At 40.3% G+C, this 18,720-nt stretch overlaps 1 protein-coding gene across 23 annotated transcripts in view; it reads right to left on the bottom strand.

The window, feature by feature from the left end:
* The window catches only part of NRXN1 (neurexin 1), a 1,220,951-nt gene that overhangs the window by 648,949 nt on the left and 553,282 nt on the right, over window positions 1–18,720 (bottom strand). For all 23 annotated transcript variants that reach the window (XM_074949428.1, XM_074949414.1, XM_074949409.1 and 20 more), the window contains one exon: window positions 8,943–9,326. In XM_074949428.1, coding sequence (XP_074805529.1) covers window positions 8,943–9,326 — 384 coding nt within the window. The remainder of the gene's footprint in view (window positions 1–8,942; window positions 9,327–18,720) is intronic.

The following is an 18,720-nucleotide window of genomic DNA, read 5'->3' as shown; positions in this document are numbered from 1 at the left end:
CTTGCTAAAAACTGATGAAACGAAACATTTCTTGAATGAATTTATGAACTGATAACTTTGCTTAAAGACATATTTCCCTTCCATGCTCAGAAAATGTAAGTCTTATCTTTATATACATACCTGTTGAAATTCTCAGGGCCTGATTCTGTTTTTATTTGAAATAGTGGCATCTAGATTAACTTCAGTGAAGTCAATGGAGTTAAACAGATGTAAAACTGGTGTGAGAGGATAATCAGGCTGCTAATGTCAATGTAGGCTGGGATTTCCTAAATTGCCTAAGGGAATAGAGATCCCAATTCCTAGGGTGACAGGTTTCAGAGGGGCAGCCGTGTTAGTCTGTATCAGCAAAAACCACGCGGAGTCCTTGGGGCACTGTAGAGACTAACAAATTTATTTGGGCATAAACTTTAGTGGGCTAGAACCCACTTCATCAGATGGGTTCTAGCCCACGAAAGCTTATGCCCAAATAAATGTGTTAGTCTCTACGGTGCCCCAAGGACTCTGCATTGTTTTTTTCCCAATTCCTATGGACTTTCCTGTGAGTCTCCCCTTTGCTCCCTTTCGAAAAACCCAGCCACATTTTTTGTTATTCTCTCATTTGTTTTTTTTTCAGAAAGGAGATAAACTCTCAGGAGAACCCCTCAAAGGGCCAAAGGGTTGTTGTTATTCTTCCGTGTATACCTTGAGCAATTTGGACATAAGGTTCCAGACCAAAGGGCTAGAATTAAGGACTAAAATTTACAATAAAAATGTTTTCCATTTTAAATTGAAGACTTAAATCTGTCAAGTGAACAGAAAATGAGCTCACACCTCTCTCTTCTCTTTTCTTCCCTTCCTGCCTTGTTCCTCTCAATGCATCTGCTTCCTCCTACTATTGAGGAATGCTTAGCCCTCCACTGCACAGTAAGTGACTTCTTACTTTCCTCTGAAACTATATGTACTACATTATTTACTCCACTATTTCCTACTCCCTCCCACCTATTCTCCATCCCCCCAATCATTCTCCATGCCACCTCCCTTTAACACAATAGTAGCCATTTCTTTTTTTTAAATTTTAGACTTGTATCACTAATGGGGAATTATTTATTTATTTATTATTTCTATTCTGACAACTAGAAGCTCCAGTCACGGACCAGACCCCACTGTGCTAAGTGCTGTGCAAACAGAACAAAAAGATGGTCCCTGCCCCGAAGAGCTTACAGTTCTGGAATCAGCATTTAGTTATCATTATTCATGTCAGAAAGAAGCTACTGGCACTGTAGTGATGCTAAGTGAAAGGGAAGAAAGCAAGGGGAAGAAAGAAGAAAAAATGTAGGGTGCAGTGAGGGGTCTGAGGAGGAATGGGACAAGAGCTTTAAAAATAAGTACAATATCAGAGAAAAAAGAAAATGAATTATCCAATGTGAAGTGTGGGAGTTTTGGCTTGGCTTCCTCAGGGGCAATGAAATTCATGTGAAGAGGTGGTGAAGGATGTGGATAGGATGAGAAGTTTGACTGGAAATAAGATTGTGTTTTGAAGGCAGTAGCAGATCAGGACATTGGAATATGAAGACTGAGGTATAGGGTACTGAAAAACAAAGGACCAGTTGTGGGCCAGTTTCAGTTATCCCATTCCTCACTTTGTAATTAGCTGTGATATGGTTCAGACACAACAGCATTTTAAATTGTTTTAAACTCTTATATGGGGATTATGTTTTGTATTTCTGCCTATATCATGATATCCATGGCATGTAATAAAAGTTTAAATGATAGCCTATGAAAAATGTGGAGGAGATGAGTAAGGATATCTGAAAGGATTTCAAACACCTTTTTTGAGACACAGTTTAAAAGAATTTATACTTAATGAAACATTGAAGATGTTATCATGAAAAACCCAGTCTGTTTCATCAGGCTGCTTCAATTTTACTAACTAGTTCTGCTCCATAATTTACATATGGAAGGTGTAATAATGGCTTCCTCACACGTCACTTCACCATGGTCTTTCCACGTGTCTCAGATGGGGTTTCACAGTGTGGAGGTGGAAGTAGTGTTTTCCAACACTGGCATTTTGAGGGAGAGATGATGCATCATCCCCCCTGCATCTCCTCCCCTGCAGCTGGGTGAATTTCTATATGAAACTTTTTCACACAAAAAATGCAGATTTGGGTAGTCCAAAACACTTTGTGAATTCTGTACGAACTTAAGCAGGTTACATTTTGGTGACATTGCATGACCAGTGACAGTGCACTGGACTGGAACTCAGGGGACATGGGTTGTACTTAAATCAGAGAATTTACGTTTAAGTACGAAATAACAGAATTTGTCCCTTAATAGTGCTCATTCCAGACGTGTAACTATTAAAGATCCTGATCATGGATAAACTACGAGTAGTTCCAATGACTTCAATGTGTGTTTGCAAATATTTTCATTATTTCATTTTTCTTTTTATAATTTTTTAAAATCCCTCCCAAAAATCTAAAACTTTGCATAACTGGATAAAATAGTTTCATGTTTTGCAATAAGAAGTGACTTAGTTAGATTTAAAAAATACTCCAGTCAACAGGACACTTAGTGACATGGCCCAATACATCAAAATGTGAAGGAAAGATCAGTGATGTTGGATGTTAACGCCCTTCTCTTCAAAAAGCAGCTTGGATGAAATAAAGCAAAAAGTGACAGACTTGAGGGGTCTCTGGGTGTACTTTCTAATAATTCTCAATATATAAATAACTACTGGATAAAATATGGATGAAAACTGAAATTGATACACTACAGTTAGGATAAATGTTTAACATGGATAAGATTCTGCCACCTTCATTCATATCAAGTAGTACTTTACTCCAGTAGGATTGTTTGAGGGGGATGTCTTCACTACACAACAAGAGTAGGGTGGGAGAATCTAGCCCCACAGGATTTAGCAGGGTGCAAAGGATGAAATTGGTAGTAATTAAATAGGTAGGAGATGAGGTTATTATAACAATAGGAAACACATGACTTTTCATATAGTCCTGCATTTGTTAGGAGTTTTTCTATTTTATTAAAAAATATACAGAGACAATTCAAACAGAGGGAAAAATACATTCAAATGTATTTCCCCTGTGGAAAGTTCATTTAATTTAACTCCTTGCAATTTTGCATGCCTGTCCTTTCTTCGATAAATTTGCTCTTATGCATTATTCCTTGTTGTCCAGCTAAAAGTATGCACCTGTGAAAGGTTTTGCCAAGAGGCAGTTACATATTGTGATCCATGATGAAAATCAGAGATGAAGCCAAATTATATTGCTATGACATCTGTCCCTCCATCTGCTATAGTTTCCATAAACAACTAAACCAATCCATAGATTATACTGATGTTTTTACTTTATGTATAACCAAGAATTTGTTACAGTGGGAAAATAAGCACATACAACCCAATTTCTGCAAGTGCACACAAAAAACTATTAACTTTAAATAGGCTGGAATGAGCATAAAATGGCTTTTGTGTCCTATGGCTTTTCCTTAGTTACTGATCTGATCAGATTACAGAATCATATATTCATAGAATCATAGAAATATGGGCTTGGAAGGAACCTTGTGAAGTCCAGCACCTGACACTGAGGCAGGACCAAGTATATCTAAACCATCCCAAACACATGTTTGTCTAAGCTTTTCTTAACCTCCAATGACAGAGATTCCACAACCTCACTTGAAAGCCTACTCAGTGCTTAACTATCCTTATAGTTAGAAAGTATTTCCTAATATCTAACCTATATACCTCTTGCTCCAGATTAAGTCGATTACTTCTTGTCCAATTTGTAGTGGACACGGAGAGCAATTGATCACAGTCCTCTTTGTAACAGCCATTAACATATTTGAAGACTTACCAGGGTATCCATCCACCTTCCTTTCTGAAGACTAAAAATTTTCATTTTTTTAAATTTTACCTTTCCAAATAGGTCAGGGTTTTTGAAACCTGTTAATCATTTTTGTTGGTGAGAGTCCATAGGATAGCAATTTGCTCACATCTTTCCTAAAATATGGCACCCAGAACTGGACATAGTACTCCAGGCAAGGTCTCACCGGTGATGAGCAGAGCAGGACAATTACCTTCCGTGTCTTTCAAACAATATGCCTATTAATGCACCCCATAATGCTATTTGCCTCTTTCATGACTGCATTGTATTGTTGGCTCAAATTCAATTTGTGATCCACTTTAACTCACACATCCTTTTCTTCACTACTACCACCTAGCCAGTTATACATATTGTTTGTATTTGTGCATTTGATTTCTCCTTCTTAAGTGCAGTACTTGGAACTTGTTTTTATTGAATTTCATCTTGTTGATTTCAGACCAAGTCTCCAATTTGTCAAGGTCATTTTGAATTCTAATTGTGTCCTCCAAAGTGCCTGCAACTCCTCCCTTCTTGATGTCATCCACAAATTTTATAAGCATACTCTCCATCCCATTATCCAAGTCATGAATGAAAATATTGAATAGCACCAGACCCAGGACAGACCCCTGCAGGAGCCCAATAGATACATCCTCCCAATTTGACAGAAAGTCGTTGCTAATTACTCTCTGAGTACAATCTTTCAACCAGTTATGCACCCACTTTACAGGGATTTCATCTAGACCAAATTTCCCTACTTTGCTAATGAGAGTGTCATGTGGCACAGTATCAAAAGCCTTTCGAAAAATTAAGTGATCACATCTACAGCTTTCCCCTATCCAATTAGCCACTAACCCTGTCAAAGAAGGAAATTATGTTGGTTTGGCATGATTTGTTTTTGACAAATCTATGTTGGCTATTACTTATTCCTTTTCTATTCTCTAAGTGCTTACAAACTGTTTAATAATTTGTTCCAGTATCTTTCCAGATATAGAAGTTAGCTGACTGGTCTATAATTCCCCAGGTCCTCTTTCCCCCCCTTTTTAAAAGATCAGCACTCTGTTTGCCATTCTCCAGTCCTCTGCGACCTCACGTGTCCTCCATGAGGTCTCAAAGATAACTGTTAACAGTTCTGAGATTGCTTCAGCTAGTTCTTTAAGTACCCTAGGATAAATTTAATCAGGCCCTGCTGACCTGAATACATTTAATTTATCTGATGCCTGCTCTACATGTAAAACTTAGGGTGACCTAGCTACATCACTCAAGGCTGTGAAAAATGTTATGCCCTGTGTGACGTAGTTAGGTCAATCTAATCTCCACTGTAGATGCAGCTAGGTCGATGGATGAATTCTTCCACCAACCAAGCTGCTGTTTCAAGGGGGTGTATTTACTATAGTGATGGAAAATCCCTCTGTGGCTGTAGTAGGTCTACAGTCTAGCTCTACAGCACCATAGCAAAAGTGCTGCTGTAGCGGTTGTAGCGTAGACCTACCATAAATATTAATTTATAATATTTTTGAATTGTACAGTATTGGTACATATAATAAGGACAAATGATTTCTTTGATTATTAAGGCAAAAAAAGCTTCATGGCACATAAATGTTAGTGTCATCAAATGTAAATATATGCCATGTTTGCTGTTGATATCCTAATCTCCTCAGTCAGCTCAGAGCTCAGTTGTTTAACCTCAAATATTTCATCTAACATGGTTTCCCACTTTGTAAGGCTCTATTGTTTGTGGTGGTGAACATGTTCTTATTTTACTTCAATTACTTACAAAAATTATAATTGTGTTATTTATATCACTAAATACAATAGTGTATCAGTTATTGCACTCGGGTAGTAGTTATAACAACTTGTGTGGTAAAATGCCAACACACTGCTTTCAGAATCCCAAAAGCTGTAATCATATTAATGCATGACCATTCAGGATACAAATATTACTGGAAGGAGAACTGCTTTCAGTGCAGTTTCCTCTGGATAGGGAAACCCAAGGGTAGGAAATGATCCTGCACTGACTGCACAAAGATCTCTGCTGGACAAGAGCCAGATATGATTGTGGGGAAGCTAGTAAGAATGCCATATTACCATCACTCCCAGTAGGTGAAGTTATGTGTGCTAGGAAATTAAGTCCTGAATTGGACAATAGTTGAAAATATACTAGGCGGAAAAATAACTAGAGATGAAAAGGATTCTGTGAGAATTCTTGTGACCCGTTAAATATGTTCATGACAAATCCCTATGATGAAATTTGCTATTAAATTCTCATTTATAGATTTGCATATCTTTGTTGTCCCTGTCTCTAATGACTGAAATATGTAAATATTTCCTAGCTCTTCCTGATCTGGAAAGATATAAGTGCTATTTTTACTTCTGCCATATGTAATAGCAGAATTTTGCCACAGGGTGGTACACCATGCATATTTAACTGAAGGTTTTTGTAATTCATCTGACAGTTTGGTTATGCCCTCTGCCAACTTCACTCCACGAGTAATAGAACAATCTGGCGACATCAAAATAACTGGCCTCTAGCCAAAGGGGCTTGCACTTTTAAAAGTCTGGGACCTACTTGTAAATGCCAATAACCTGACTTCATTTACCACAAAAGTGATGGGATTTCCTCGAGATTATACCTAGACTTTTTTTAAAAACCATTCATCAGTTTTACTTTTAAACAGTAAAATCTTTAGGTGACCACTTTACCTAGCAAAATGAATTAAACTATACAGAAAAAAACTTTAGCTGCCAGTCAATAAGCTTGAAGATTAGGTTTTGGCTGGAAGTGAAGACTCTATTATGTGTCAATTGTAATATAAGATTTCACAGAATAAGAGTTCTGGCATTTAACATTTCTTGTTCAAACTGGAATAAAAATACTAAATAAGATTTTTGTTCTGGTAAACTGTTAGATCCCCACTTTTCCTTACAAATAAGGATGTCAAATTTCATTTCTCTCTTTTCTTGAAATATATTAATAAAAGGCCTGGGTCTTTTCTTGTATTGTAATAAAATCACAGAAGAGAGAGTATTCGAATATAAAAGTAAAGATTTCTTATAAAAAAGAGAAACAGAAAAGGAGATTTAATATTCGATTACTAAAATACAAGTACTGTAACTGACAATTGTAACAAATCATGATTAATGTACTGCAGTTAAGATTTATGCAACGTGTGTGCAAAGCACTGAAAGTGTCTTTATAGATTCTGTTTGGTGTCAATTTAAAAATAAAAGCTCTGTTTGATACAAAATATTAAAATGAGCTACTCAATGTTCCTTTTCTATTATAAAACTGTGTATTGCACACAGAAAAAAATTGCCATTTAGTATAAGTAGTACATACGTGACAACACAATAGCATGAAATTCTTCTCAGTGTTATTATTGCAATATGCTACTTTTAAATATCACTGAAATGCCACTATGTTTGCAGATTATTAAAGTGTTAATTAAACTAATTAAAATAAAATAGAAATGATAACAGAAATAATCTATACTTGTAAGACCCAAATTTGTTTTCCTCCCCAATTTTTTTAAATTAACTTGCATAGCTACTATCTGATTTTACACTCATCTTCACAGCTAAAGGTTTTATTCATTAATTTTAAATATAAATTATTTTACTACTTATGATGAACAGTAATTTTATTCCCCTATGAACTAGAAATTTTTTTAAGCTGCAAAGATTGAATCTAGATTCCAGGGGCCTGATTTTTTCTCACTTACATTGAAGATGTGAAATCCTGGAATCACTGAAGTCAGTGGAAGTTTTGCCAAGGACTTAAATGAGGCTGGAATTCACTCATGGAATTCAAGAATGTACAGTAGATAGTGGGGTATACCAGTGTACATGTGTGGAGAATCTGACCTCATTTCAGAGTCAGACTGTTGTGAATTCAGGTTTCATAGAGTCACATTTCAGTAAATTAGTAACAAGAGAAAGTACTGTCTCATGTTGTCACAAAGCTCTTCACAGCCCAGCTTGTAAAATGACAAAAGGGGGGATTTTCAAAGTCACAAATAGCAGATAGGCACCTGATTCTTACTCATCATCAGTGGGAGTTAGGCACTGTCATAAATATAAAGGGAAGGGTAAACCCCTTTAAAATCCCTCTTGGCCAGAGGAAAAATCCTCTCACCTGTAAAGGGTTAAGAAGCTAAAGGTAACCTCGCTGGCACCTGACCAAAATGACCAATGAGGAGACAAGATACTTTCAAAAGCTGGGAGGAGGGAGAAAAACAAAGGGGCTGTGTCTTTCTGTATGATGCTTTTGCCGGAGACAGAACAGGAATGGAGTCTTAGAATTTAGTAAGTAATCTAGCTAGGTATGTGTTAGATTATGATTTCTTTAAATGGCTGAGAAAATAGCTGTGCTGAATAGAATGAATATTCCTGTCTGTGTGGTTTTTTTGTAACTTAAGGTTTTGCCTAGAGGGATTCTCTATGTTTTAAATCTAATTACCCTGTAAGGAATTCACCCGATTATTCATCCCGATCTTACAGAGGTGATTCTTTTTTTACTTCTATTAAAAGTCTTCTTGTAAGGAAACTGAATGCTTTTTCATTGTTCTAAGATCCAAGGGTTTGGGTCTGTGGTCACCTATGCAAATTGGTGAGGATTTTTACCAAACCTTCCCCAGGAAGTGGGCTGCAAGGGGTGGGAGGATTTTGGGGGGAAAGACGTGTCCAAACTCTGTTTTTTCAGGAACCCAGATAAAGTTTGGTGGTGGCAGTGGAAATCCAAGGCCAAAGGGTAAAATAATTTGTACCCTGGGGAAGTTTTAACCTAAGCTGGTAAAAGTAAGCTTAGGAGGTTTTCATGCAGATCCCCACATCTGTACCCTAGAGTTCAGAGTGGGGAAGGAACCTTGACAGGCACCTACCTGCCATTTGTGCCTTTGAAAATCTCCCCCAAACTCTTTCATATGGCCACACGGCCACTTGATTCAATTTAGTTTTCTGTCAATATAAAACCAGTGGGAAGAAGAGGAACAGACAATGAGGGTTATTTTTTAAAACAGTTAATGCAGTACTTGCCATTTTTAATCATTGTTAATTTCTACATTGTAGAGTCATGCACAATCTTTTGAAACCTACCTCTCTCACATGATCTGCCAAGGTAGCCTGTACCAGAACAATCACAGATATATCTATTCCACCCATCCCTGCATACACCATTGTTTTTACAGGGGTTGCTCAGGCATGGTTTTGCAGTTTCTCTTGAGCATGAGGGCTTCACTCCAGCAGTGCTTTGAATTTCAGCCATTTGTCGAATATCCTTGCTTTGGCCATCAATAAACAAGTCTCTGATGCAGCCAACGTATCCATAATTGAGAAGTGCTGTCCACACCTCTGTTGGAAAGACCAGCCCTGCTTTATTTTCTGGCAAGCCCCCAAGATACAAGTCATCATCTAGGTCTAGGATTTCGCTTTCTCCTGGTGCAGTGTAAGGTGTACGTAATGTGTTCACAGAAATGGTACCTGATAAGAAACAACAAAATGCAAGATTTTTAACATATTAAAGTGAATTCTGACAGCACTTCTTTATTCCCCGAGTCCCAAAATGCAGTATTTTCTTTTTACCAAATATCTCATACATGAAAGCCCTAGATGAATGTTGTATTTACACATTTTAAAATAATAAAATGACACATTATTTTGTGTTAAAATATCCCTTAAACACTGTCAGGAAATATGTGGTGTACAAACATTTCCACAAAGTACTGCATAAACTTAAATGTTTGAAAACCAAAATCCACATAAGGGATTTCAGGTAGATAAAATGTATTATTCGGTGCAAAAAAGTCAAATGTATTTCAGGGTGATCTTCAGAAACACCCTGTTGGTGGAACAGCAACTCTCTGCACTGCCCTCTAAATGGCTCAAGATCCCATTCTAGGGATTCTGCCTCTGAGGATTCTGATCGGTTTCAGTGGGCTTTGGATCAGACCCTTTATCTGGGAGGGGAGGGGAAGTACTCTCATCAGCTGCCAGGCAGCCAATCATTAAAAAGATAGTGATGTACGCCCAGAGGAAAAAAAATCAATGCCTCTGACATTTGCATCTAAATGTGTGCTTGTTACAGAGAGGAGAGAGAGGGAAGCACAAGAGAAATCATGAAATCAGAAATATTTATTTATTTTTGCTTTCAGTTAAAAAACAAAAACAAGCCTGAAATTTTAGCTCTGCCACTTATGCAAGGAGCCTCAAAAAAGCCTCAGATGTGTTGCCCAAAATGTTGGCTAGGATGATCAATTGTCAAGATCCTCTACTCTATAAATAATTGTAAAGACCGAGGACTCCAACTGAAAGAATTGAACATACAGAACCGTAGCACACGTGTGTTAATCAGATTCAGTCCAACTGTTGCAGTAAGATTATTACAAACAAAATCTGCGTGTGGATTTTAATATGATTCTGTCTTCACAATCAAGCAGGAGGTGAAATCACAATCCCCTGTAAATCACTCTATTAAAGTGAAGTACTGAGGTTGAGGGAACTGGGCTTATTTAGTCTGATGAATAGAAGAGTGAGGGGGGATTTGATAGCAACCTTCAATTACCTGAAGGCGGGTTCCAAAGAGGATGGAGCTCAGCTGTTCTCAGTGGTGGCAGATGACAGAACAAGAAGCAATGGTCTCAAGTCACAGTGGGGGAGGTCTAGGTTGGATATTAGGAAATACTATTTCACTAGGAGGGAGGTGAAGCACTGGAATGGGTTACCTAGGGAGGTGGTGGAATCTCCATCCCTAGGGATTTTTAAGGCCCAGCTTGACAAAGCCCTGGCTGGGATGATTTAGTTGGTGTTGGTCCTGCTTTGAGCAGGGGGTTGGACTAGATGACTTCCTGAGGTCTCTTTGAACCCTAATCTTTTATGATTCTATGATTCTACCAGCCACATTATACTATATACGTTACAGCAGTGTGTGTTTTATGTTTTACCCTCAGCCATGTGTTTGAAATGGTACTATGGAAAGCAGGATAGCCCAGGATCATGTTCCTCTTTAGATACAGATGCATGTGAAACACTATTCCTATTATCACTATGCAGCACAGAATCTGGAACACCTCAAGGATTATTATTGAGAATTGACTACTATGGAATGTCATTTGGAAAGGATATTTCCAAGATCTTGCATGCACCTATATCAAAATATGACTATAAACTGAAAGCAAAAGTGAGTCAGACAGAGATATTTGAAACAAACATTTTATTATATGAATGTTAAATTAAAATAAAATACTATACAGTAGAATTTAGGCATCAAAAGAACAAACTAACTTTTTTTCTTTGTTTGGAATCCCCTGGCCTCTGTTACGCAGGAGGTCAGACTACATGATCACTTTGGTCTCTTCTGGTCACTAACTCTATGAAAAACAACTGTTCTGGAAAGGCCACAATTTGGCATGGTCAAATACATTGCTTTCTGGGCCCCCAGAATTGTATTTATGATGGGGGTATTTTGTACTCCGATGATACAGAGTTACAGGGGACTCATAGAATTAAAAAATGTAATGGGCAAATCTCAATGGCTCAGAATAAGCATTCAAAAGTTTAGACACTAATTCAAATCATTTTGCGCTGGAAATGTCCGAAGATAAAGCTCCCTTGTGAGATTTCCAGTACTTCTGGTTTAAGCTGAGTTTGGTATAATTCAAAAACAGCCTCTCTACTTTTAATGGTTACCAAAAAGGATGAGGGGACAAAAAGGCTTGTGCCTTTTTTGCATCTTTATAATTGTGTATAAAAATGCCTGAAAATTTTGCTTGTTTTAAATGTTTATCCCACACTTCCTTTTGCAATATCAGGAATACTTTTCTTCTGTGTTTTGCTTGAGGTCTATTTGGAGAATCAGAAAATTGGAATGGGAGGTTCCTAAATCCCTAACTGAAGGAGGTCGGTATGTTGAATTTTTAACTAGGAGACCCTTTCTTCCACCAAAAATCCCTCAATTTTCAATCATGAGAACCTAAAGTTATTTTACTAAATCTATATTTAAGCACCCCTATCACAAGTCTTATTTTTGAGGTTCTGAGCATCCACAGTTCCCATTAAATCAAACCTCGGAAAGTCAGCACCTCTGAATATCAGGCTACCTGTTAAGGAACTAACTTTAGTGTGAAAATTTTTGCGGAAGTTTTTAGTAATCAATTGTGTCAACCAACACACACCTGTTACCTAATTTGATACATATTAATGTAGATATGATAGTTACTGCATTATGAATAATATCCACTAAATATTAAAAGATAAAGGTTTGGTAATGGGTTGCAGAGCTTTTCTCCTTTAGGTCACTAGCTTGAATTAGACCCAGATCATTAGTGAATAAAAGCTTTCTAATGACATTTTAGTAGCCTAATATACATAAAATGAATTGGTGGTTTTACACCAGTTCCAAGTAACAAAAGCAACCAGTACAACTGGCACATTTTTAAGCATCCTTAGCAGAGAGGCCTGGGATTAATTGGACATGGAAAATGAACTATACCTCTTCACCCTTAGGGACTTGATCTCAGTCAAGGTTCAAGAAAACTGGTTGCACAACTTGGTGGAACCTTTCACTGCTCCTTCCCATGTTGTACCAGATCTGTTCAGTCTCTAGACCAGTTATTTGGCACCACCAACATTATTTCACTGTGGGAGCCTCAGGCACTGGTGCACTTCGGTTCCTCATATTCTCTGCCTGTGGCACATAATAGTCTAGTCTCCTGTGGGATGTAATACTTTGGTCTAATTTTGTTGCTGGCTTTAGCATATGAGTGCTGGCATACTATGAGTTTGACTTCTGTATTTGGGGGGCCAAGGGGTGGGAGGGGGTGAGGCTCCACAGGGGATCCAGATGCGGCGGGGGGGAGTGTCTTAGCAGGGCAGTCCTCTGGATGCAGTGAGTGAGGCTTGGTGGGGTACGGATTCAGGTGTGGGGGGCTTGGTGGGGTTCAGTAGCAGGATCTTGGTGTGTGGGGTCTCTGGATGCAGGGGGTGAGGCTCAGCAGGGTGGGGATTCAGGCGTGCGGCACTTGGGAGGGAGGTCTGTATACACTAGGGTTGGGCAGATGGGGGTGCAGCTCCCCATACAGTGACCTCTCCCTCTCGCAGCTGAGGAGTGATGGAGGCAGGAAGTGGAGCGTGTGTGTGTGTGTAGCTTCCTGGAGCCAGGAAAGGTTCCTGGGGGTGGGTCTGACCCGACCCCGGTGGCTCCCTGCAGGGGAAGTCCAATAGTCCTTCTGCCACACCCCCACAGCCAGGACTAGCAGCTGAGCACTCGCCTGGGTTGGGAAGCGGCTCAGCCACCTTGCTCTTATTGAAAATGGCCCCAAACTGGAGCTCTGCTGTGAAGGTCGCTGCTCTCCTGCACTCCGTTACACAGTCCACGTGGGGAAAATGACCGGCAGGCATGGAGTGCCTTGCATCACCGCTTGTACCCCCACACAACGTTCCTCTGTGTCCTCCAAGGGAACTGGGGGGGGGGATGGTGAGCAGCAATGCTAGGTGAGCAGCAATGCCAGGCTCCGTGCCTGCCAGTCAGTTTCTCCATATAGGCAGTGCGGTGAGTTATCAGGATCTACTTTCCTGCCCTCCCCTTATGCAGACCACGTGGGGGGGGAACTGCCCAGCAGGCACAGAGCTTGTGGCATCACTCCTGCCTCCAAGGGAAGAAAGCAGGACCAACTACCAGGGAGAAATCTGGGCACCCCCTCCCCACACACATACATTGCTTCTGAATCTTATCCAGTTCGGGGGGGCAATTCCCCCATGATCCTCCCAATCTCTGCCCATGGATGCTGGGTGGTTTTGGAGCCCTGTGATATATAGGAGGTCAGACTACATGACCTCACTTACACGAGAGTAAAGTGATCAGGAACAGTCAGCATGGATTCACCAAGGGAAAGTCATGCCTGACTAATCTAATCGCCTTCTATGAAGAGATTACTGATTCTGTGGATGAAGGGAAAGCAGTGGATATATTGTTTCTTGACTTTAGCAAAGCTTTTGACATGGTCTCCCACAGTATTCTTGTCAGCAAGTTAAAGAAGTATGGGCTGGATGAATGTACTATAAGGTGGGTAGAAAGTTGGCTAGATTGTCAGGCTCAACGGGTAGTGATCAATGGCTCCACGTCTAGTTGGCAGCCGGTGTCAAGTGGAGTGCCCCAGGGGTCGGTCCTGGGGCCGGTTTTGTTCAATATCTTCATAAATGATCTGGAGGATGGTGTGGATTGCACTCTCAGCAAATTTGCGGATGATACTAACCTGGGAGGAGTGGTAGATACGTTGGAGGGCAGAGATAGGATACAGAGGGACCTAGACAAATTGGAGGATTGGGCCAAAAGAAATCTGATGAGGTTCAATAAGGATAAGTGCAGGGTCCTGCACTTAGGACGGAAGAACCCAATGCACAGCTACAGACTAGGGACCGAATGGCTAGGCAGCAGTTCTGCGGAAAAGGACCTAGGGGTTACAGTGGACGAGAAGCTGGATATGAGCAGCAGTGTGCCCTTGTTGCGAAGAAGGCCAATGGCATTTTGGGATGTATAAGTAGGGGCATAGCGAGCAGATCGAGGGACGTGATCGTTCCCCTCTATTCGACATTGGTGAGGCCTCATCTGGAGTACTGTGTCCAGTTTTGGGCCCCACACTACAAGAAGGATGTGGATAAATTGGAGAGAGTCCAGCGAAGGGCAACAAAAATGATTAGGGGTCTGGAACACATGACTTATGAGGAGAGGCTGAGGGAACTGGGATTGTTTAGTCTGCAGAAGAGAAGAATGAGGGGGGATTTGATAGCTGCTTTCAACTACCTGAGAGGTGGTTCCAAAGAGGATGGTTCTAGACTATTCTCAGTGGTAGAAGATGACAGGACAAGGAGTAATCTTTAAAAAAGGAGTAATCTTTAAAAAAGGGAAGAAGGAGGATCCTGGGAACTACAGGCCAGTTAGCCTCACCTCAGTCCCTGGAAAAATCATGGAGCAGGTCCTCAAAGAATCAATCCTGAAGCACTTACATGAGAGGAAAGTGATCAGGAACAGTCAGCATGGGTTCACCAAGGGAAGGTCATGCCTGACTAATCTAATCGCCTTTTATGATGAGATTACTGGTTCTGTGGATGAAGGGAAAGCAGTGGATGTATTGTTTCTTGACTTTAGCAAAGCTTTTGACACGGTCTCCCACAGTATTCTTGTCAGCAAGTTAAGGAAGTATGGGCTGGATGAATGCACTATAAGGTGGGTAGAAAGCTGGCTAGATTGTCGGGCTCAACGGGTAGTGATCAATGGCTCCATGTCTAGTTGGCAGCCGGTGTCAAGTGGTGTGCCCCAGGGGTCGGTCCTGGGGCCGGTTTTGTTCAATATCTTCATAAATGATCTGGAGGATGGTGTGGATTGCACTCTCAGCAAATTTGCGGATGATACTAAACTGGGAGGAGTGGTAGATACGCTGGAGGGGAGGGATAGGATACAGAAGGACCTAGACAAATTGGAGGATTGGGCCAAAAGAAATCTGATGAGGTTCAATAAGGATAAGTGCAGGGTCCTGCACTTAGGATGGAAGAATCCAATGCACCGCTACAGACTAGGGACCGAATGGCTAGGCAGCAGTTCTGCAGAAAAGGACCTAGGGGTGACAGTGGACGAGAAGCTGGATATGAGTCAACAGTGTGCCCTTGTTGCCAAGAAGGCCAATGGCATTTTGGGATGTATAAGTAGGGGCATAGCGAGCAGATCAAGGGACGTGATCGTTCCCCTCTATTCGACACTGGTGAGGCCTCATCTGGAATACTGTGTCCAGTTTTGGGCCCCACACTACCAGAAGGATGTGGATAAATTGGAGAGAGTCCAGCGAAGGGCAACAAAAATGATTAGGGGTCTAGAGCACATGACTTATGAAGAGAGGCTGAGGGAGCTGGGATTGTTTAGTCTGCGGAAGAGAAGAATGAGGGGGGATTTGATAGCTGCTTTCAACTACCTGAAAGGGGGTTCCAAAGAGGATGGCTCTAGACTGTTCTCAATGGTAGCAGATGACAGAACGAGGAGTAATGGTCTCAAGTTGCAATGGGGGAGGTTTAGATTGGATATTAGGAAAAACTTTTTCACTAAGAGGGTGGTGAAACACTGGAATGCGTTACCTAGGGAGGTGGTAGAATCTCCTTCCTTAGAAGTTTTTAAGATCAGGCTTGACAAAGCCCTGGCTGGGATAATTTAATTGGGGATTGGTCCTGCTTTGAGCAGGGGGTTGGACTAGATGACCTCCTGAGGTCCCTTCCAACCCTGATATTCTATGATTCTATGATTCTATGACCTGCTGGTCCCTTCTGGCCTTAAACACTGTTACTCTATAAGCACTTACACTGCATATTAATAACAGTTCAAATGATATCGTTATATTATACTGCAGATGCTCTTCCAAAAGTATATGTTTAACCAATGAGTGTTTAGTTGTCTATATGATGACTCTAACAAAATTATTATAAGGATTTTATTTTCATACATTCCTTTTCTTATTTTTATTCTTTTTAAAATATATTTTTGGCATGCTGCATTATTTCTAGTACATATTAAATTTAAAAAAAATATGTATTTATTCATGGGCTTTTCTGTGGAGCTCATCATTGTCTTTATTGCATACATCACACACATACTAACACTGTTGACAACTCTATCAATATTATCAGGAGTCTCCTGATTTTAAGCTACTCATGATGCCAAGAGAAATCTAGGGCTCTCTGGTTACTAAAAATGGCTAATGTCTGCCATGGGTCTCAATGTAAATAAAGACACAAGTTGCCCTCAAAAAGGATGGCCAATTCCTAGTCACCATATGTGATCCAGCTAAGAAACAAAGTAACCTGGGGAGTGAATCAGTCAATAAGGCTGAGGGCAGAATGATGCCAGATGAGGCAACGAGTGACAAGCACTTTTGTTTCAGTAAATAGGGTTGAACATGACAGAACCTCTTGTAGAAGAATGCAATGGGTCACCAATAAAACCTGATGACTGCGGACTACAAAATGAGATATTCTGAAGCAATAAAAGTTTGCTCTCTAATGGCAAAAACTATTGCTTTGGAGCTATATAAAGTATTTGCCTGGATAGGAGTTCTCTGGGGCACCTGGCATTGGTCACTGTTGGAAGACAAGATACTGAGCTAGATGAATCTTTGGTCTGACCCACTATGGCCATTCTTATGATATCTTGACAGACAGATGGACCGATTTTTCCTCAAAACTAAGGACACTGCACAAGATATAGATTATCAGTGGAAGCTCTCTGAGATCTTATGGAAATTATAACATTCAATGACCCTAAAAAAGGAAGCACAAATCCATCATGGGAGAAACAGTTATCTATGTGATCTTGGGTTTACTCCATTTTTATACCATGCCTTTGGAGCTCTCCTTATTTTGCAGAGCTTGAGAGAGGAGTTCTTCATCTACATTGCCAATATATTGCAGCATATTTGAATTATTTCGACCCAGAGATGTAGGCAGATGCTTATGCCAGAATGGCAGAAGAAAAACTGTTTTAGTGGTGTCATTAATAAAAAGGAAAGAGTAACAAGCTTCCTGTATACAGTACTAAAAAATCCCTCCTGGCCAGAGGCAAAAAATCCTTTTACCTGTAAAGGGTTAAGAAGCTCAGGTAACCTGGCTGGCACCTGACCAAAAGGACCAATAAAGGGACAAGGTACTTTCAAATCGAGGGGGGGGGGAGGTTTTGGTCTGTCTGTTCTGTGTGCTTGCTGGACACAGATCAAGGAAGCAAGCAAGCAGTCCAACTCTATTAGAATTAGTAAGTACTAGCAAGGGAATGCGTTAGCTTATTTTTGTTTTGGCTTGTGATTTTTTCTGTGCTGAGGAGAAGGTGTATTCCTGGTTTTCTTTTTGTAACTTTAAAGTTTGGTCCAGAGGGAAATCCTCTGTATTTTTTAATCTGATTGCCCTGTAAGATTATTTTCCATTCTAATTTTACAGAGGTGCTTCTTTTACCTTTTTTCTTTATAATAAAGTTCTGTTTCTTTTAGAATCTGATTGGTTTTTTTTTTAGTGTCCTAAACCCCCCCAAGGTTGGTCTGTGCAGATCTTGTTAATTCTCAAGTCTCCCCAGCAAAGGGGGTGTGGGGGCTTGGGGGGATATTATGGGGGAGTAGGAACTCCAAGTGGACCTTTCCCTGAGTTTGTCTAAAACACTTGGTGGTGGCAGCGTTACCTAATCCAAGGTACAAGGGAGAATTTGTGCCTCGGGGAGTTTTTAACCTAAGCTGGTAGAAATAAGCTTGGGAGTCTTTCATGCGGGTCCCCACATCTATACCCTAGAGTTCAGAGTGGGGTGTTAACTCTAACAAGTGGGAAGGTGGAAGGGAAGTCTTAGAAGAAAAATATTTGCAGGCTGAGAAATTTCAGCATTAGATTGTAAGGTGTCTGGGGCAGGTAACATCTTTTTATTCTGCTTTTGTACAGTGCCTAGTACAATGAGCTCTGGGTCCATGAGCAGGGCACCTCGCTGCTACAGTGATATAAAACAAATAAATAAATAAATATTAATACAGCTAATGATGAGACAGTGAGCACCCCAAGGGAAAAGGTGGCTTCTTTCACAGACTTCTTGATCACCTGGTAAGTAGAAAAGATTCTCCATGTCTCCCTGAGGCAAGGAAAACCAAGGGGGAAAACTGCTTAAAAACTTTTTTATTGACTTTTGGGTCATGAGAGAGGAAAGGGAAGACCTAGTTAAGGACTGCACTAGGTGAGCTTCTGGGATAGATCTGACTCAGAGCACTGATCCTTGATCAATGATATTTAACTTCAGAATCTAAATAAAGAAGTATTTCTTTTCCCCAGTATCACCTGGAAGCAAGTCCATCCTTTAGGCTCTTGCTATGAC

Source organism: Natator depressus, chromosome 3 (assembly GCF_965152275.1).
Source record: "Natator depressus isolate rNatDep1 chromosome 3, rNatDep2.hap1, whole genome shotgun sequence".
Lineage (NCBI taxonomy): Eukaryota > Metazoa > Chordata > Testudines > Cheloniidae > Natator > Natator depressus.
The sequence above is the reverse complement of the archived record's forward strand: the minus strand, read 5'-3'. Positions and strand labels throughout refer to the sequence as shown.